The following is a 19,559-nucleotide window of genomic DNA, read 5'->3' as shown; positions in this document are numbered from 1 at the left end:
CTCCCCCTCCTGTGTCCCGCCTTGTCTCCCCCTACTACCGGCGCGGACGCGCTCCGGGGGCGGCCCTCAACCTCCCTCAGCCACCCCAGCTCCGGGCGGGTCCAGGCCGCGCCCCCGCCTCACAGGCGCCCCCTCCCAGCCGGCGGGGGATCCGCAGCCGCCGCGCCCCCGTCTCGCTCGCGGCTCGGGCGCACGTGCGGTCCCGGGGTGCGCGGGGCGCGAGTTTGGAACCCCCCACCCCGCGGGGTCGCCGGCGCGGGCTGGGGAGGGAGGGGCCGGGCCGGGCTGTCCCCGCCCCCACCCGGGTGCCACGACCCGAAGGCCCTGGAGCGACCTGTCCCATGAGGACGCGTCCACTCGGACCCGTTCCGGAAAGTTCACTCAGTCGCCGCCCCGCGTCCTGTCCCGTGCTGGTTGTGTGCCCCGGTCCTCATCGCTGGCCCACGATCCTGTCTCAGCTTCTTTCTCTGTTTCCCTCCGTGTGTCGGTGTCTGTCTGTGCCCTTCCACGTCTCTGTATCTCTGTCTCCCTGTGTCACGGCCTCCCAGTCTTATCCCCACCCCACCCCCTCTCCCGCCCCAGTAATCCCGGAGTCTCTCAGCTGGCTGCGACTCTCTCGGGGTCTCCCTGTTCTCTCTCCCTGGGTCTCTCTGTTCTTTCTCCCGGCTCTCTGTGCTCTTTGCCGGGTCTCTGTGTTCTTTCCCCGGGTCTCTCTGTGCTCTCCCCGGGTGTCTTTTCTCTCTTCCCAGGTCTCTCTGTGCTCCCTCCCCCATCACGGGGTCTCCCTTCCCGGGTTTCTGTCGTGTCTCTCGCTGGTCTCTTGGTGTCTCTGTCTCCCACTGACTGGAGTCTCTGCCGCCCCTCTGCTGGCTGGCCTCCTCACCGTTTCTCTGGAATGCTGCCCCTCTGGTTCTTCCACCCCAGGGTGGGGGAGGGGCTAGTTTTTCTCCCGTTTTCAACACCCCCCCACCCCCAGTGCAGGGCCCCGAGTTGGAGCAGGTTGGTGGGTGGGAGCCCGGTTCCTGTCTGAGCTGTGAAAAGGAAGGGAGGCTGCTGGCAGGAGGGTCGGGGGCAGGTGGTCCTCTGGATTCCCCTGGGGGCAGGCCTGGGAGGCTGGACTGCTGCGTGTTGGTGATGAAGGCTCCACTTCGGCTCCTGAGCAGATGGGGGCAGGGATCCAGAGTGACCTGGTGCGGGATCTGGCCAGAGAGTCCTGAGAAGTGCGTTGGGGTGTGAGGCCTGGAGAAGGATCAATGGCTGATGCTTCCAGGGGGATCCTCAATGGTGAGGGATCCCCTGAGAAGGAAGGAGATCTGCTGAGGGATCCTTTGAGAAGCATGAGGGATCCATTGCGATCCAGAGCAGGGTTCTGTCAGAAAATCTCGGGAAATTCTATGCTTGGCTCCTTATCAACGCCTGCTTCAGGAAGCAAGAAAATCCCCGTTTTTCACTGATTATATGAATGAGCCCAGGGCTTCAAGAAGGAGCAGGTGTACCTCCCCAGGCGCAGCCCTCCACATCCGCAGCCCCAGGCCCAGGCCACACACTCACACCCCTCTCATTTCCACACTCAGCTCACCCTCCCACCCCTCACCTCCACTCCACATCCACTTGTCTCCTGAGTGCCCTCACACTTGCACACTTGGGCCTGCATGGCAGCCAGAGCTCAGAAATCTGCTGTGCTTGCACACCCATGTACCCGTCTGTTTGCTTGCTGTGCTGTCACTGCACCCCTATGCACAGTCCAGGGAGGGTGTGTGCACACTTGCAGTCTCATGCATGCTTTTCTTTTTTTTTTAATACGTTTATTTATTTATTTATTTATTTATTTATTTATTTATTTTTGGCTGCGTTGGGTCTTCGTTGCTGCGTGCGGGCTTTCTCTAGTTGTGGCGAGTGGGGGCTACTCTTCGTTGCGGTGCGTGGGCTTCTCCTTGTGGTGGCTTCTCATTGTGGAGCACAGGTTCTAGGCACGCAGGCTTCAGTAGCTGTGGCGCACGGGCTCAGTAGTTGTGGCGCACAGGCTTAGTTGCTCCGCGGCATGTGGGATCGTCCCGGTCCAGGGCTCAAACTCGTGTCCCCTGCATTGGCAGGCGGATTCTTAACCACTGCACCACCAGGGAATCTTGTGCACACACTTTCTTGCACATTTTTGCTCGCTCAGAGACATTTGAAATGTCTCTGTAGTTCTGTTTTCTTTTCCATTTGCTCTTCCTCGTCCGTCTTTTATTTCCTTTAACAAGGAAATTGTTTTCATACAATTCCTTCCTCCCTCCTTCTGCCTGCAGCTCCTGGCCTCCCCTCTAGTCAGCCTTTTGCACGTAGTGAGGGTGGGTGTGGTGTCCAGGGCTTCTAGGAGAGGAGGCTGGATTTGGGTGCTGGTGAACCGGTTGGGGTGGCGGGGGTGGGGTGGTTGCAGTAAGAGTAGACTCGCTACTTTTCTTGGGAATTGTTATTGACGTGCAGCAAAATGCTGGCCTTGGCTGTCTGCGCTCCCTCCACTCTTTCTCCCATCAGTCATAACTGTAGGAGTCCAGTACTGAGGGCCCTTAGTCAGAGGGAGATGGGACCCAGACCTCTTCCTACAGAGGCTGTGACACATGCTACAGCCCCTTCATTTTCCAGTTTGAGACCTTGAGGAGATCCCTTCCTCCCTGAATCTCAGTTTCACCCCCTGTAAAATGGAAGACGTAATCCAGCCCTGGCCAGTTCCCAAGGCTGTCATGAGAATCTAAGGGGACTGTGTGGCAGTGTATCAGCAGCAGTGGCGGTCGCTTCCCATGTGACTGACACTGCCCTGTTCTTGGGCCAAGTTTGCAGCCAGGGCCCTGCCCTTGAGGAGCTTATGGTCCCGGGGGGAACAGATTGCATCATGGGAATGCAGAGCAATTCAGTAACCTCTTCTTGATTGCCGAGTGTGTGCCAGACTTTGGACTAGGCACTTTCAGCCAGGCTGCCATGCTTCCTGTGGAACTAACAACTGTGTAGAAGAGGCAGCCCACCCGTTAGGAGCTGCTGAGGTTGAGCTCAGCAACAGCTCACCTAAAGCAGCCGCAGTTCTGAGCTGAGGTTACAGGATTGGGGGAGTTCACCACGAGGCAGAGGAGAGTTCAGAGGTCAAGGAGAGATGAGTCTCAAAGAAGACCAAGAAAATGGGCTATCTGAATTGCGTTTTGAGGGATGAATAGGAGTTTTCCAATTGAAGAAAGGGCACTCTAGGCAGAAAAAAAAACAGTATGACTAAACACTCAGAGATCTTATCACTAGTGGCATGTTCAGAGATACAGCAAATCACAGAGGATCTCTATTGCCCTGTTAAGTTACTGTAACTTTACTGTGAGAACACAAAAGGGAGATATCAAAGAATTAAAGCTTGAGGGTGTGTGTGTGTGTGTGTGTGTGTGTGTAATGTGCTATGATCAGATTCATGCTTCTGGAAGAGGATTCTGTGGCTACAGGAAGTAAATGGAGACAGGATACCCGGTGAGGAAAAGGATACAAGTAAGTCAGGTGAGAGAGAATTGTGGCTTGGTAGCATGGAGCCATTTAGAAGGCACATTTATTAGGGCAGGATGATTTATTGGATGTGGGGGTGAGGAAGAGGAAGGGGTCCAGGTTCCTGGGAGTGAGTGGGTGAGGGCTTCACTGAGCCGGGGACTTGGGGATGAGAGGTAGATTTGGGGCACAGATAATGAGCTCAGGGTTGGACATGTTGTTTTTGAGACGCTTGGAGCATTTGAGGGTCGGGTGGGGGACTTTTAGGAGGTGGCTGTGTGTGAGGATCTGGAGTTGGAGAGAGAGGTCTGCTCCAGAGGAAGGGTGGAGAGTTATATGAGAGGGTGTAGAGCTGTGTTCAAGAGAAGACAACCTCAGTGGTGAGAAGCGCAGACTCTAGTTTCAAACTGCTGGGTTCAACTCCGCTTAATAGCAGCGTGACCTTGAGCAAGTGGCTTAACATCTCTGAATCAGTTTTCCCACTTGTCAAATGGGTATAACAAAATTCCATGTCTCACAGGGTTGTTATGAGGATTGAAGTTAATATGCAGAAAGTTCTTAGAATAGGGCCTGGCATCTAATAAGCACTGCCATCTCAGTGTTAGCAGTTGTTATTGTAATAATCCTCAAAGGGCGAGGTGCAGACCCATCCCCATCAGAATCTCAGTGGGAGCGGCTTTAAAAACTAGACATTGTTAAGGTTTGGGCACCTGCTCACCTAAAGTAGCTGCAATGGGTGAGGTGCAGACCCATCCCCATCAGAATCTCAGTGGGAGCGGCTTTAAAAACTAGACATTGTTGGGGCTTCCCTGGTGGCGCGGTGGTTGCGCGTCCGCTTGCCGATGCAGGGGAACCGGGTTCGCGCCCCGGTCCGGGAGGATCCCACGTGCCGCGGAGCGGCTGGGCCCGTGAGCCGTGGCCGCTGAGCCTGCGTGTTCGGAGCCTGTGCTCCGCAGCGGGAGAGGCCGCAACAGTGAGAGGCCCGCGTACTGCCAAAAAAAAAAAAAAAAAAATACTGCAGACTTGTCCTTTCACACATTCTTTGTGAAAGAGGTGATGCTGCCCCAGAAAGGAAAAGACTCAAAATTTAGTAAAATTAAAAAAAAAAATTAGTAAAATAAAGTCACAGTACTAAAAAAAAAAAAAACAAAAAAAACTAGACATTGTTAAGGTTTGGGCACCTGCTCACCTAAAGTAGCTGCAATTCTGAGCTTAGGTTAGCTGGCTAACCTAACCTAAGTGCCCAGCCCTCAGCCCTCATGTCATCGCTGGGTTTGTGTGTGTTGCTCAGGTGTATTTGACCTTCAGGCGGGCTGGTGTGAGAAGACTAGAGGATGAAGCCCTGGGGAAGAGACCCCACATTGGGAGTGGGTGGAAGGGGATTCTGAGAAGGAGCAGCTTCGGTGTGTAGGGTTCCCTGACTCCCCTGCCCACCCTGGGCCCTCTAGTGACGTGTCTGCCTCTGAGGTCCAGATGCACCCAGACTCTGTGTCCCCAACCTCCAGGTCTGAGAACAATGGTTTGGGCTCCTCGGCAGTGTTTTAGCTGTTTCTGGGGACTGTTCTGGTGCAGCTACTAGGGCTGCCTCGGGGCTGCTCTAGAGGGGCGTCCGTGCTCCTCTGGATTTCAGCTTGCTCCTTGTCCCGCTGTCAGGCCAGGTTCCAGGCTTGGCAAATGATGGAGAGCCCTGCCAGGGGCCAGCCCCGGCTTGGTGACAAGGCCTGCTTACCTGATCTTGTTCATGGCTGCCAACCTCACCCCTTATGAGGCCTTTGTGGGTGCCAAGCAGTGATTGCTAACTTGGGTCCGGTACCGGTCAGGCCGTTTCTGAGTAGCTTTCTAGTTGGTCTCCTGGGCACACCCGGCAGCCCTGATTGTTGTTGTGTCTGGGGTGCTTCTGGGAGCTGCTACTGTGACTCTGACAGGTGATTCTGATCGCCCTCCTAGGTTATTTTGGGACACCGGTGGTTCCAGGTGCCGTTCTGGCTCTTCTAGAATCCTATTTGTGCTATAGGGTCTTTCCAGGTGCAAGGTTCTGTGCCTGTTTTGTCTGTTCTCTGACCCACCTCCAGGCCATCTGGGGCACATCCCTCTATCCAGGTGTGGCTCCTGCTCAGCTTAGGTCCAGGTGCCAAGCCCAGTGCTCCTGGTGTGGCCTCAGGCGTGGCAGTAGGGCAGCTGGCTTGGGGGACCCTCCCCCTTCTCTCCCTCAGACTCTGCCCCTCTGCCCCAGGGTCCCTGAGCAACGGTGGAGCTGACAGCCTCACATCTGGCCCTGTGAGGCCCCGGCAGGCGTCGCCGGACAAATGGGCCTTTGAGTTTGGGACACGGAAGCTGGTTTGTCTGGCCAGACCTGCCCGGCAGCCTGTGTGCTGGGAGCGGGGAGGCCACAGGGAACTTTGCGGAGAAGCCGGTGGGCTGGGAGACGGAAGCCTGCGGCCATCCTGAGGCCCGGGCTGTGAGCTGTGGGGGGAGGGGTGATGGAGGCCGGAGAGGGTGTGGGCTGCAGGGTCAGCGCCGGTGGCCGTGGGTTGGCCAGGCCTGTCCTGGCCATGCTCAGGCACGAGGACCTCCCCTGTGTTGCAGAGGCGGTCGGTCTCAGGCGAGGCTGATTCCCAGGTGCCAGGTGAGAGGGTGTGAGCGTGTCCGACCCCTGCCCCCACTCACGACGGGGCCCACGCTGGTGGGAGCTCAGTAATGGCCCTGGAAGGAAGGCGCCGGACTCTGTCACCCTGTGTGTGCCAGCGGAGGAGGCGTCCAGGGGCACACCTTCATTTTAAAAATTATAGAGCAGCAGAGTCAAAAATAAATATTGCTTCTGAAGCTTCTTCGAAGGCTGCACGGGTGCTGGCGCGGTCCTCCCAGGCTGGGCTGCTTTCTGTGAACTCATTCGCGCATTCATCTGCTCAGTCAGCATATCTTGATGGAGCACCTACTATGTGCTGGCTCTCTGCTGGGTGCTGGGGACACGGAGGTGAGCCGGCACGCACTGAGCTTATGGTTGTGACTCAGTGGCCCGTCGGCAATTGTGTAAATAAATAAATCATATCGTGGTCACCACTCCAAGGCAAGGTCCAGGCGTGTAGTCCCTGATATCCTGGAAGGCCTTCCTGAGAAAATGCTGTTGGCTCTGAGATCCAAGGGGTCACTGGCTAGGAGAGGTGGGGAGTGCGGTCCAGGCAGTGGCATAGGGCCTGGGCAAGGCTGAGAGACTGCAAGAAGATGGCACATTTGAGGACCAGAAGAGGAAGTTTTCGGGCGGGCTGGCTGGCTGGTGGGAGGGAGCGTGGCCAGGTTGGGCTACAGAGGTGGGCGGCACCCACTGCTATGCTGGAGGGTGGTGCTGAGGAGTTTGGACACAAGTTTTTCTGCTGAGGTCAGGGACTTGGTCTGTGTTGCTCACGGCTATATGCAGGGGGCCTGGCAGAAAGCCTGGCACGTAGTAGGTGCTCAGGAGTATGGAAGAAGTGAGTAAATGAAGTGAAGAGATCGGCATTTTTCTAAATGGGGCTCGTCCTGCAGGAACAGTTCCATAACCTGCTTTTTCTTCCCCCTGCGTAAACAGCAAATTTTGAATGTCTTTCTGTGTCAATACCTGCTCTGCTGTAATGAAATTCTTAATGTTTCCTTATCCTTTTCCCTCTTTCCAGGAAGGAGCGGAGGCCCCAGTGCCCTGCCCTCAGTGCTGGTTGTCCAAGAGTGACTGGTGTGAGCAGTCAGAGACCTGGTGAGTGTCCCCCAAGTTGTGGCCGGGCAGGGGTGCCGAGGGCCAGGACAAGAAGCTTGGATTTAAAAAAAAAATTTTTTTTAATATATTTATTTTATTTTATTTATTTATTTTTGGCTGCGTTGGGTCTTCGTTGCTGTGCACAGGCTTTTCTCTGGTTGCTGCGTCTTTGTTGCGGTGTGCGGGCTTCTCATTGCAGTGACTTCTCTTGTTGAGGAGCACGCGCTCTAGGCGTGCAAGCTTCAGTAGTTGTGCAGCACGCAGGCTTTAGTTGTGCAGCACGCAGGCTTAGTTGTTCCGTGGCATGTGGGATCTTCCCGGACCAGGGCTCGAACCCATGTCCCGTGCAGTGGCAGGCGGATTCTTAACCACTGCACCACCAGGGAAGCCCGAAGCTTGGATTTTGACTCAGGCTGGTGGAGAGCCGTGGAAGGGTTGTCACTAGGGGTGTGACATGATCCAGTGTGTGTGTGTGGCAGAGAGGTGATGGAGGCCTGGAACAGGAAGGCGGTGATGGAGGTGGAGAGAAGGGATTTGAGTGTTATTTAGGGAAGCCAAGTAGACAGGACATAGTGAAGGGTTGAATGTGGGGCATGAGGGAGGGGAGGTGTCGAGGACGGCTCCCAGGTTTCTGGCCGGAGTGGGTGACGGAGGTGGGTGGGGAATGATATACAGCTTGTCAGCCTCTGTAGGTGTGAAATAGGCTTCCGGGTAACATTCTAGGACTTACACCAGGATCTCTATGCTTCCCATTCACCATGTTTCTGTAGAAAAGACTGTTCCGTTCAACTGTAGGTTGCGGTAGAAAGAGCAGGGTACTCACAAGACCTGGGCCCATCCTTCTTTGTCTCTTTGAGGTCCACTTCTTTCTTTCTGCTAGAAGCACAGAGCGGGTAGGTTGGAGTTACAGGGAATGAGGGTGGGGAGTTAGGTTGGAGTCAGAGTGTGCTGGGCCTTGGTTGTCAGGCTAAAGACTGTAGACTCTCCTGAGGGTGGTATGAAGACACTGAGGGTTCTTAAGCAGAGAAGCAACATCCACACATTCGTCTACCCGTTGCCCATTCGTTTGTTCATTCATGAAACATTGTCTGCATGTCTACTGGGGGATAAAGCAGCAAACAGAGCTGAGGGCCTTGATCAGATATGCATTTTTGTAAGCTGAAAGGGGGCCTTGGTTTGTTTGCAGGATGGGCTGGAAAGGAGTGACCAGAGGCAGGAAGCCCACCGAAGACATGGGCGCCGATGACGTCTTCCTAACACGGCAGTGGTTGGGGTGGAGCCAGGGCAGATTCAAACGTATTGACCAGTGACATACGTGGGATGAGGAAAAGGGAGAATTTGAGGAGGCCTGGCTGGCTTGGGTGGCTGATCATGGTGGTGCTTGTCACGGAGATGGGGACCTGGAGAAGGAGTGGGATTGGGGAGGATGCATTCTGGTTGGGCCATCCTCTGTAAGCTCCTTGAAGGCAGAGCCCATGACTGTCTTGTTCATCACCCTGCCTTCTGGCTCAGGGCCCAGTAGGGCCCACTGGACAGTTCTGCATGATGGCTGGCGAAGAGGGCTGTGGAAGAGATGGATCTGGTCTGGGCGTGGAAGGGAAGTGAGCATGTATTGGGTATCTGCTGGGGGCCAGGCCCCGTGCGTGGTGAGGTGAGCTATGGGGCTATGTAGAAGGTGCGGCAGGAAGGCTGTGTCACAGGTTGGAAAGTTCAGATGGGGAGGGTGGGTGTGGAGATACCTTTCACCTGGCTTTCCTCAGATGATGAGTCTGACCTTCCTGGGAGCCCAGTCGCACCATAAAAGGTGCCTGAAATTGGAGCCCTCTGTCCTCTGGGGAGGCCACTTGCTGATGGCCTGTTGAAGGGGTAGGGGTGGGATGTGCTGTACGGCCCAGCTCTGGAGGCAAGACTGACTTGGAGGGGGAGGGGAAGGTGCTGTGAGATCCCGAGGCCTAGGTACAGCTAATATATGTCAAGCCTACCTGGGGTATTGGGGCCCAGGTTACCCATAGGGACTGAGTTCTGGGGCAGGGACCAGGGCAGCAGGCCTTAGGTGACATGGGCAAAGGATCTTGCTGTCTGCATCAGGGTTTCTCTACGTCCGTATTGTTGACACTTTGGACCAGATAACCCTTTGTTGTGGCCCATTATTGTAGGATGTCTAGCAGCATCTCTCGTTTCTTCCTACTGTGCCAGTAGCACCTACTCCCCCATCCCTGTTGGACAATCAAAAATGTCTCCAGACATCGCCTAATGTCCCATAGCAGGGCAAAATCACCCTGGATTGAGAAGCACTGGTCTACACCACTTCTTGCTGCCTTCACTGTGTTGTACAAATCTGGGAAACTGGGGAGGGCCACGCAGGGAAGATTCACAGTGATAGGCCACGAGAGCTGAGTTCTGGTGGGTGAGTAGGTAGCTGAGGCCAGGACAAGGCATTCTTTTTGTTGTTGTTGTTTATAAATTTATTTATTTATTTATTTGTTTTTGGCTGTGTTGGGTCTTTGTTTCTGTGCGTGGGCTTTCTCCAGTTGCGGCGAGTGGGGGCCACTCTTCATCGCGGTGCGCGGGACTCTCACTGTCGCGGCCTCCCCCGTTGCGGAGCACAGGCTCCAGACACACAGGCTCAGTAGTTGTGGCTCACGGTCCTAGCCGCTCCGCAGCACGCGGAATCTTCCCGGACCGGGGCACGAACCCGTGTCCCCTGCACTGTCAGGCGGATTCTTAACCACTGCGCCACCAGGGAAGCCCCAGGACAAGGCATTCTTTACAACAGAGAGAACAGTGGGTGCAGAGGCCTAGACGCAGCCACGTTGGTGAACATTAACCCAAGGGAGGCTCCACTCTCCAGAAGAAGGAGGCTGGACGACTGGTGGCTTAGGGGTTATAGCTGTAGGAGGGTGCCTCTGCTGGCTCCCTTGGTCTTCTGCCCCCAGAGCTAAGCCTCTGCTGGAGCTTGTGCCCCACCCCCAAGACTCTGGGATGCTCTTCCTAAGCTCCTCGTCCTCTTGCAGGGGAGACCGAAAAGCTGAGGGTAAATAAGGTCCCAGCTTCGAGAGGGAGGGAGGGTGGGCAGATCCTGGCTGTGCTCACAGACTCTGGCCAACTGGCTGGAGGAGCAAAGGCAGCCTCCTTTCCCAGAGCTGGGGTCACACCCGTCGTAATCTGGTGGTTGGTTTGGTGAGAGTTGGAAACATGTTGGGTTTCCCTTCCCAAGTGTAACAAGGCCTGTTTCTGCTTCTTTGGCCACTGCTGCAGTGCCACGTGGTGAAGTGTCCGGGATGTGACAAAAGGGCTCGGTTAGCTGCACACCGGTTAGAAGATGAACAGCTCTGGGCTCTGCCTGCTCTCAGGCTCCTCTGCCCCAAGCGCTGGCCTCTCACCTTCGCCGGCCGCTCCTTGGGGCCCTGGATACCCCTCCTTCTGCTGATGCCCATTTTGGGGCCCCAGCCTCCTGAGAGCCAGGGTCCTGGCCTGGGGAGGAAGCAGGGAGGAGGAGGCTGTAGGAACAGGTGGTATTTGGAGACTAATTAATATTTGTGAATAATAACACGTGCCCAAGAGAAACAAATCAATTTGTGTTTGCATATTCATGAGGAGGCCTCGGAATGATCCCAGATGTTCTCCAGCCAGGGAACCACCCCCGCATGTCTGGCGTCACATGATCTCTCCTGGGGGGCCCCCCAGTGAGACTGGCATGGGTGGTTGGTTGGGCCGCATGGCGGTGACGTAGCCTCTGTGTAACAGGCCTTTCTGTGACGTTTGTATTCGCATCCTGTGGCTTGGTGTGGGGCCTGCTCGTTCCTTTTCCCTCAGAGCAGTGATTCCCAGGCTCTTCAATTTCACAAACCAGTACAGTTTCCAAAAGTACTTGGGGGCCAGACATGGGGTTGGCAAAATTTTTTATCTTGCCAAGTAAGGACATTATAAAAAAAACAACTGGTATCTGCTATCACCGTCACTTCCTATAAGAAAGGACATTTTAACACCAAGGACGTAATTTCAGAATAAAGGACAGTTCTTCCCAAGAAAGGGCAGTTGGCAGCTTTACACTGATGTAGCAAAGAAAAAGGGTATATTAAAACCATTCTGAGTGTAGAAAAATGGCATTTCATGATATTGTACAATATCGTTCAGGATGGAATTGTTTTCCTGCCCTAGTGTATCAGTTGGTAGAACCAATGGTCCGCAGTGCAATTCAGAGGCGAGCTGACTGTGCAAGCGCTCAGGCCGTGTTTTCATCTCGGCTGTTGAGAGCCCGGACTCACCCAGCCGTGGGCGGAAGTGGACGCTCTGCTCTTAACGCTGTTGCACTGAATTCAGAAGGTTCTCAGCTACCCCAGCAAGGCTAGCGTTGGTCCACCTCCCTGCTCCCCTCCCCACAGGTGACCCTGAGCACTCTGGGGTGGGGGCAGGGCCAGCGTCTAGACGGAGGCCAGACCCAGGAGCCAGGACTCCTCCTATGCGGGGCCCTGGAGCTGGGAGTGGCCTGCGCCGCCTGACACTGGGGCAGGCTGTGTGCCCAGAGTCTGGGGAGGAGGCAGCTTGCTCACACCAGGAGCTGGTGAGGGAGAGGCCCTGGCCCGGACAGCTCTGTGGTTGCCAGAGTAGTTCCCTGAGAACGTGTCCATGTCTGTGTGTCCCCGCGTCTCCCCGTCTCTCTGGGTGTCCTGTGTCCGCGGACCAGTGGGAAGAGCTCTCTGGGAGGGAATGTCATTGTTTTCAACTTCTTCACCTCTGTCCCTCCTACTTTCTGCATCTGAACAGTATCCTAGGCACTCAAGACCCAGATACACAGGAGGACCTTGGGGTCCCCAAGTCACGGCCCCTTGTCTTTGTCACAGTGGGGGTGGGGTTACCAGAGGCAAGCCCAGTTTCTCTGACACCCATGGGCAGAATCTCATCCAAGAGTGTACCACATGATGTCTGCTCTGGAATTAACACCCCCTTGATGGCTGTACTGGGGACTGACACCCCATGATGTGTATAACAGGGTTATTCCTCTATGATAACATACCCCTATAACGTCCATCGGGCAGCTGCATCCCCATGATGTCCGTCTACACTCACATGGTGTCTGGACAGGACTGCTACACTTCCATGATGGGAGTTGCACTGCCATGATTACTGTACCAAGGCAGCTACAGGGGATTATGCCTCAGTGATCATTGTACAGGGGAGTTACACCCCATGATGATTGTGCTGTGCAGTTGTACCTCCATAATGTCTCTTCTCTGTAGCTTCATCCCCTTTACATCCATACCAGGGAGCTATGTCCCCCATGGTGTGTGTTCCTGAGGGTTATGCCCCCACGATGTCTGTACTGGGAGGAGGGTTCACACCCTGACTGCTTGTACCTGGGAGTGAAACCTCTGTGAATATTGTATTGTTGCACCCTATGATGTCTGTACTAGTCCCCTCTGCCTCTGTCCTTTGGTGTAACACACCACTGATATGTGTACCAGGAGCTGCAGGATGGTTGTATCAAGGGGCCATACCCCCATGACACCCTGGCCAGGCAGTTCACCACCTGATGTCTGCTGGGAAGTTGAATTCTATCGTTGGTCGCACTGCTGCACGACAGTGCCATGATGACCAAGCCCAGACAGACAGGGCCCTAGTGATGCATGTCCTCCATCCCAAGTTGGCCGTATGGGGCATGGTGCCGGGGACTTCCTCTCTCCTGGTCTCGCCACACTGAGCGGAAGCCCAGGCATGGTGTAACTGGGGCTGGATGCCCACCATGCTGCTTCAGTGTGCTTGCTTTTGCTGCCCAGCCTGTCTCAGACTTTCGGTGAGATCTTGGGACAAGGGACATCTCCCACCCTTTCCCCTTTGTGTTCAGCCCCTACCTCACTTCACAGTTGTACCTGCTTTGTCCCAGCACCTTTGCTCACCTCCTGCCCTCTGATCTTATGACCTTCGACTGTCCCAGTTGAGACTAGGGTCTAGTTTCCAGGGAGGAGCAGAGCCTTCTTTGAGCCCTGCCTCTTCCTGTTCACCAGCCCTGTCACCTCCTTGCAAATATTCTTACCGTTGTGGGTCAGCTGGCACCTGGGTCTGATCCCCACCCTCCCACCAGAATCCGTAGGTACCACTGTGGGGCCCCCAGGTGTGTTCACTGTCACTCACTCCCCTTCTGCGCCCTGTTGTGTCTCCAGAGCATTAATGAGGGGCTTTGTGCACCAGCCCCTGGCCCAGAGCAAGGTGTGAGCAGAGCTGGTGGGCACTGGCACAGATCCCCCAGAAGCCCCCTGAAAGGGAGCCATGGGAGAGAGACCCTTGGGAGCTCGCCACCGGGGCTGGAGAGTGATAGCAGTGTATGTGTACCGTCTGGTGTGGCCATGCTGAGGGCTCCACATTGGTGCTGGGCGGAGGGGGCAGCGGGGGCACACCTGGCTGAGGAGCCCTGTAAGCAAAGGCTTGGGGGCATTCAGGCAATCCCGAATGGTCTTCCCCATGCCCAGGTTCCTGGCTCAGCCCGGATGGCAGTTGTGAGCAAGTGCACCCCACCCCTTGATATGCTCTGGGCCACTGGGGCAAGGGCCGAGGAGGTGTGAGGTCGACTCTTAGGGTCCAGCACCCCCAGTCCTGGCCACTAGGGCCTCCCTGTGGTTTCCTGTGGAGTGGGAAGGTGCCATGGGAATTGGGTAGGATGAGGGTAACCAGGCGGGGCGGGTGCAACTTGTCCAGAGCACGTCCTGGTGAGCCCGGACGGGTTGTGGCTTTGGCTCCAAGCCTCTGATACCTGGATCTTGTCTGCCATGACCAAGGCTGTGCTGTGAGGCTTATGCCCAGCATGCGGGCTCTGCTGGGGAGAGGAGGGGCAGCAGGAGACCCCAGGGACTCTGGAGTCCCTGGCCTCTGTGGGTCTGCTAACTGCTCCGTCTCGGTCTTGCTTTGTTTGGTCTCTGTCTCCACCTGTGTGTCTCTGTGTCTCTCAGACCCCGTTTCCCTGTCCCAGTCCCCTTATGGAGGCAAGCTGGAAATTCTAGGTCTGGAACGGAACATCCCTATACATCCTCTGGTCTCAGTAGTCCCTGCCCCCTACTCAGGTTTAGAGAATGACCTGGGGGCCCCTTGTACTCTCTCCCTACAGTGTGACTGGTGGGTTATCCTTGGAGTCACTAGGGGATCGATGAGGAGCCTGGGTTTTCACAGGGGTCGGAAGGTCTGGATGGTCATTGCACAGTCCAAGGAGGGGGTATCTGTTGAACTAGGCTCTGGGTGGTCAACGATGATGAGTGGTGGTCTTGGTGGTGAGTGGGGGCCAGGAGGTGGCATGTGGGCAATAAGACATTGGTGGGTACCAGCTAATTGGCTCTGCCCTTCTCTCTGTCACAGGTTGATTGTCCTGGACTGTGGCTGGCTGTGGTGCTGGAGCCCTGGATGGCCCCTGAGCCAGCCTCAGGGAGGACGATGGTGCCCCTCGTGCCCGCACTCGTGATGCTTGGTTTGGTGGCGGGTGCCCATGGCGACAGTAAGTCTGACCTCTCAAGGCATGGGATCTCCCAGATGGAAAGGTGCATTCCTCCTAGCAGGACTCTGGAAGGGGGGACGAGGCCAGCCACTAGGAGAGACAAGATGGCTAGATACACCTCCAGACCTTCTGTCCTAGAGAGACCCCCCCCCTCACTTGGAGACCCCCCCTCCAAGTAATACTACAGCCCTGTTCTTCCTTGGATGATCCTGTGGAATACCTGCATGTCTCTTAAGGTGCTCCAGGGTGGGGCATGTCTGAGTGTGACCCTGTTTATGGGATGGAGGTGAGACATGTCCAGGATTCGTGTGGTCATCAGTGATGTGCTCAGGCGTGTACTGTGTCCACCACTGTGGACCTGTGCAGAAGGCACAGTGTGGGCCGTGTCGGTGTTGGTGTGTGAATGGGGCCTGCACACAGGAACATGTATGGACAAGTGAGTGGGATGCCAGAGGTGTCCACAGCTCCAGGGAAAGATGGGAAGGTGAGCCACCAGAGCCCTTCCCCTGGGCCAGACCTGTGTGTAGACACTGAGCACTTCCTTCCACTCCCCACTTCAAGGCAGAGGGGCATCCCCCTCCCCCAGCCCCTCAGCCCTGAGAATGGGGGAAGATTGCACTTGGCCACAGGAAGCTGGGCTCCAGCGCCCCTCTCTGTGTATGGGGGGAGATGGGATTGTCCCCTGCCCAGATCCAACTCCGAACTTTGGTCCCTTTCCTGCCGCCCTTCCCCCTGCCTGGCACTACAAGACTGGCCGCAGCCCGCCCCGTTGCCATGGTTACCACTGCTTGGTTACCGGTGGGAGGCGGGGCACAGGGCAGATTTAGCCAATCTGCACACTGAGGGGGAGGGGCGAGGTCGGAGCCAAGGTCCCTGGGGAACAGAGCTGTTCCCGTCCTGTCCGGAGCCCAGAGGTGGCAAAGGGCCAACCTGGAGGTCAGCACAGGGGTCAGCAGGCCATAGGGTTCCCCCACCCTCCTCTCCCTGTGTCTGGGAGCAGAGCTCTCTTCTTGCCCCACCCAAACCCTTTCTCCTAATGGCTCATTAATTATCCAGGACCAGATCCTGGAGGAGGTGGGCCTGGAGTGCCCCGCCCTTTGTCCTCCAGGTTGGGTGGGGCCAGTAGAGCAAGGAGAAGGAGAGGGCATTCCTCCCGGGGCGCAGGGTGAGGGGTAATGGGAGCCTTGAGGTGCAGGTGATGAGAGGGCTGGGCTAGCAGGAGCAGGGAGGGGTTGGGGGTGCGGGTGATCTCCAGCCTGGTTGGGGCTGCTGGGAGAGAGCTTGAGCCTGCAGGGGCAGGCTGGGGTAGAAGTCACTGGGTGGGACTGACAATGGCACGGAGGCGAAGGCTTGTGAGAGCCAGCCCTTGGACCCTGAAGTCCTGGCCTTGCTCCCCCACCCTCACTCTGGAAGCTCTTAGGGCCTTCAAATGGGAGCTTGAGAGCAGAGGGAGGACCACCCGGCTGGGCTTTTGGAGACAATACATCCTGGGAGCATAACTGTCTTCCCTCCTACTCAGACCTAACATGCTGGAACCTGTACCCTCACCCTCATCCTCCCAGACCTGCCCGTCTTTCTGTGTTCTCTCTCCTGGTGAATGGCTTTCCCTCCCACCCAGCCACCCAAGTCAGAAACCTGGGCCTCCTCCCAGCCTCCTCCCTCTCTCATACCCACATCTAATCCATCACCAAGTGCCGCTGTTTCTCCCTTCTGAATATCTTTGGAATGCATCCACCTCTCTCTCTGCTGCCCTCACCCAAGCCATGCTCAGCTCTTGCTGGGGCTTTTGCAGTCAGCAACCTCCTAGTGGCTTCCCTGTCTCCAGTCTCTGTCCTCACAGTCCAGTCTCTGTTCCATGGTAGGAGTCATGTTGCAAAATGAAAGCCTGATCATGTCGCCCCTCAATTTAAAATCCCTCGCTCTCTTCCCCTGTCGCCTTTAGGATCAAGCCTTGGGGTCCAGGCCCTGCATCTTTAAGCCTCTGCCAACCTCATCCTTCACCTGCCCCACCCCACGCCCCTGCCGTGCTGACTTCTCAGCTGCTCCCATGCTCCCAGGCCTCTGTTCCTTCTGTTTCCTCTGATAGGAACCCTCTTCCCCATCCCCTTCACCTGATGAGTTCCCACTCACCTGGAGCCATCACCTCCTCTAGGAGCCTGGGTCATGTGCTGCTCCCCTGCTCCCCTGGGCACCTGTGACTGCTTCAGGTCTGTCTGTCCCATTGGACTGTGAGTCCTGAGGGGTCAGACCATTGTCCAGTTCAGGGCCTGGAGTGTGGTAGATGAGTGAGTGTAGGGGTGGAGTCAGGCCTGAACCCCTAGTAGGACTCAGGGGGCAGGGCAGAACAATTTTTAGAGCAGAGGCCAAGAACCTCCGTGCTGGTCCCTTAAGGACCAAAGACCAGGGTCTTGAAGGTAGGAACCAGCTGGAGATGCCGAAATAGGTGAGTTGGGCTCTGCTGCCAGGCAGAGAGCCACAGGAGAGGGGCATGGGCTGGGGGCTGTGATGACCTGACCCCAGGAACACTGCACAGACGTTTGGATCTGTGCCCCGCATCATGGCCAGGCTTGGGCTGGGCCTGGGAGACTGCTAGCTGGGGCGAGTAGTCAACGTGGACAGAGCTGCTGCAAAAGGTAGGGCAGGCGCCCCAGAGAATTGACGACTGGAGCAGTGGAGCGCAGAGCGGACAAATGTGTTTCTATAGGCCTCTTAACGAGACAAATGAATGGGGGCCCTGGCCTCTGAGGGGAGTGCAGGGAAGTGGGGGTGGAGAAGCAGCTGCCAAGGGTTAGCCCAGAGGCCCTGGCGTCAATGCCGAGTCAGCTCCGACGGGGACCTGGGCACGTGGGGCTCGGCGGCTCCCCCAGCTGGGGCTCATGGCTTCTCACGAGGGAGCCTCGTGGGGCCAGAGGTGGTCCTGAGCAGGAAGAGGTTTCTTCTGATCTGCTGTGTGCGTGTCAGATGCTCGGTGGGAAGAATCCACACGGGCCTGCCTTCGGAGCCCGCAGTGTGGGTTACTACGGCGTCCACTGTGCGGGGGTGGTGCTGACACAGAGGTAGTGACCTAAGCATCATGGCGGGGAGGTGTGGGGGGCTTCCTAGAAAACAGGAGCCCTGAAGGTTGAGTGGGCATTTGCTAATGGGGGCCGTTGCCTGATGAGATGAGATTAGGGGGAAGAAGCAGAAACGGGCCTGGGCTTCTCCCTGGAGCCCATGGGAGGACCATGATGAGGACCATCTCCCTTTTGTCCCCAGACAGCTTAGCACAGTCCAGTTACTTGGAATCATAGGAGCCCAGAGCAGGATGCCTGATGGCTAGGAGTGTAGGTAGGGGCAGAGGCCTAAGTAGCTGAGGATGTATCTGTCGTATCACCGCCCCCACCCAGCCTGGGGAGCTGGAACATGGCAGGGTGCTGCACGCATTTCTGCTTTGCCCTGCTTCTCATCCTTGGGGAGGCAGGACCTGGTGGCCCAGCTAGACTCTGCCCTCCATGGAACTTTTGGCAGGTTGCTTTCTCTCTCAGGGCCTGTTTTCCTATTGCACAATGAGGATAATCACTTCTACCTGGAAAGGTTAACTGAGGTCACATGTTCAAGGCACCTGGCACTTAGTATGTGCTCCCTCCATCCTAGGCCATGACCTGGGGCTCCCAGTGTGTCCCCTGGGAAGCCAGGGTTTTCTCTGAGCGGGCTTCCCTCCCGGGGATGCCAGGAGTGGTCACAGGAGCCAGCATTAATGAGTCCCCAGCTCATCAGACTGTTCAGGGCCTGGGAAACCCGCCTCCCTCCCCTGCCTCACCGCCCCTTGCTGCTGCGTGTATGTGTGCTCTGCAGGGAAGGCACAAAATAGGTGGCTCAGTTTGGCTGGACCCTGGGAGGTGTGGGGGGCCCCCCACCCCAACCCCGCCCAGGCCAGACCACTTGTTTCCTTTCTTAGGCCACTCCCTCCCACTTTGCATGGGCTTAGCTACCTGCGCGTGTCCAGGGCATGCCCCTGGGGGCTGCTGCCCAAAGACCTGTGCAGCCCATGACCTCCATGTGCTAGGGGAGGGGAGGTGGACCCACATCCTGGTGGGGCAAGAAGCCCCTCCGGACACATGGTCTTCAGAAGTTCTGTTCAGATCCTCCCCGAACACTAGCTCTGGGTCTGTACTGGGCGAAGTGGTCAAGTCATCTGATTTTGCCTGCCTGCCTGGGGACCTGACCGGTCACTGTGGCCCACGGGCTGCGGGACGCAGAGCAGGCTCCCACAGGCTTGAGAGTAGGGTGCACAAGAGGGGCAGGGCACGCACGAAGGCAAGGGGGTGCCCACAGACCTGGGTGGGTGACGCGGCCACGGGGTCTGAGCTGTGTCCTGCACGGTGCTTGGCCTGTGGCAGGTGCTTTTTTTTTTTTTGAAAGAGTCAAGAAAGCCTGGAGAAGTTAGCAGGAGTGAGTGTGGGGAAGGGAGCGGGGAGACAAATGTCAGCACAGGGTTGGTGCTCCCCAAAAGTCCACCTGGTGAAGAGAGGCGAGGGCTTGGCAGTGCTGTGGGAAGAGAGGTGCCCACCCGTGGGGGTGAGTGGGCTGAGGGAAGTGAGGGGCGGGTCTGTTGGAGGGGAGGTGCTGCCCCCTAGGCTGCCCTGGGCCTGCGTGCTGCCAATCTTGCCAGAGCCTGGTGGGTGGGTGGGCTGGGCAGGGCTCTGGCCCCTCTCCAGCCTCTGGGGCGGGTGGTGGGGTCCACCTCCTTGATGGCCCCAGGCCTTGGGCGCCATCCAGCCTCTTCTGTACTCAGGCCTTCCCCTTCCTCTCTCTCTCTCTCTCTCTCTCCCTCCCTCTCTCTCTCTCTCTCTCTCTCTCTCTCTCCCTCTCCCTCTC

At 56.7% G+C, this 19,559-nt stretch overlaps 1 protein-coding gene across 4 annotated transcripts in view; it reads left to right on the top strand.

Moving 5' to 3' along the window:
• The window catches only part of PTPRF (protein tyrosine phosphatase receptor type F), an 88,939-nt gene that overhangs the window by 912 nt on the left and 68,468 nt on the right, over nucleotides 1–19,559 (top strand). For all 4 annotated transcript variants that reach the window (XM_055082500.1, XM_024125287.2, XM_055082503.1 and 1 more), the window contains exons 2-3: nucleotides 7,146–7,222; nucleotides 14,567–14,702. In XM_055082500.1, the coding sequence (XP_054938475.1) occupies nucleotides 14,612–14,702 (91 nt within the window). In that variant the 5' untranslated portion in view covers nucleotides 7,146–7,222; nucleotides 14,567–14,611. The remainder of the gene's footprint in view (nucleotides 1–7,145; nucleotides 7,223–14,566; nucleotides 14,703–19,559) is intronic.

The sequence above is a fragment of the Physeter macrocephalus genome, chromosome 3 (assembly GCF_002837175.3).
Source record: "Physeter macrocephalus isolate SW-GA chromosome 3, ASM283717v5, whole genome shotgun sequence".
NCBI classification, from domain to species: domain Eukaryota; kingdom Metazoa; phylum Chordata; class Mammalia; order Artiodactyla; family Physeteridae; genus Physeter; species Physeter macrocephalus.
This window is presented reverse-complemented; position numbering and strand designations above follow the sequence as displayed.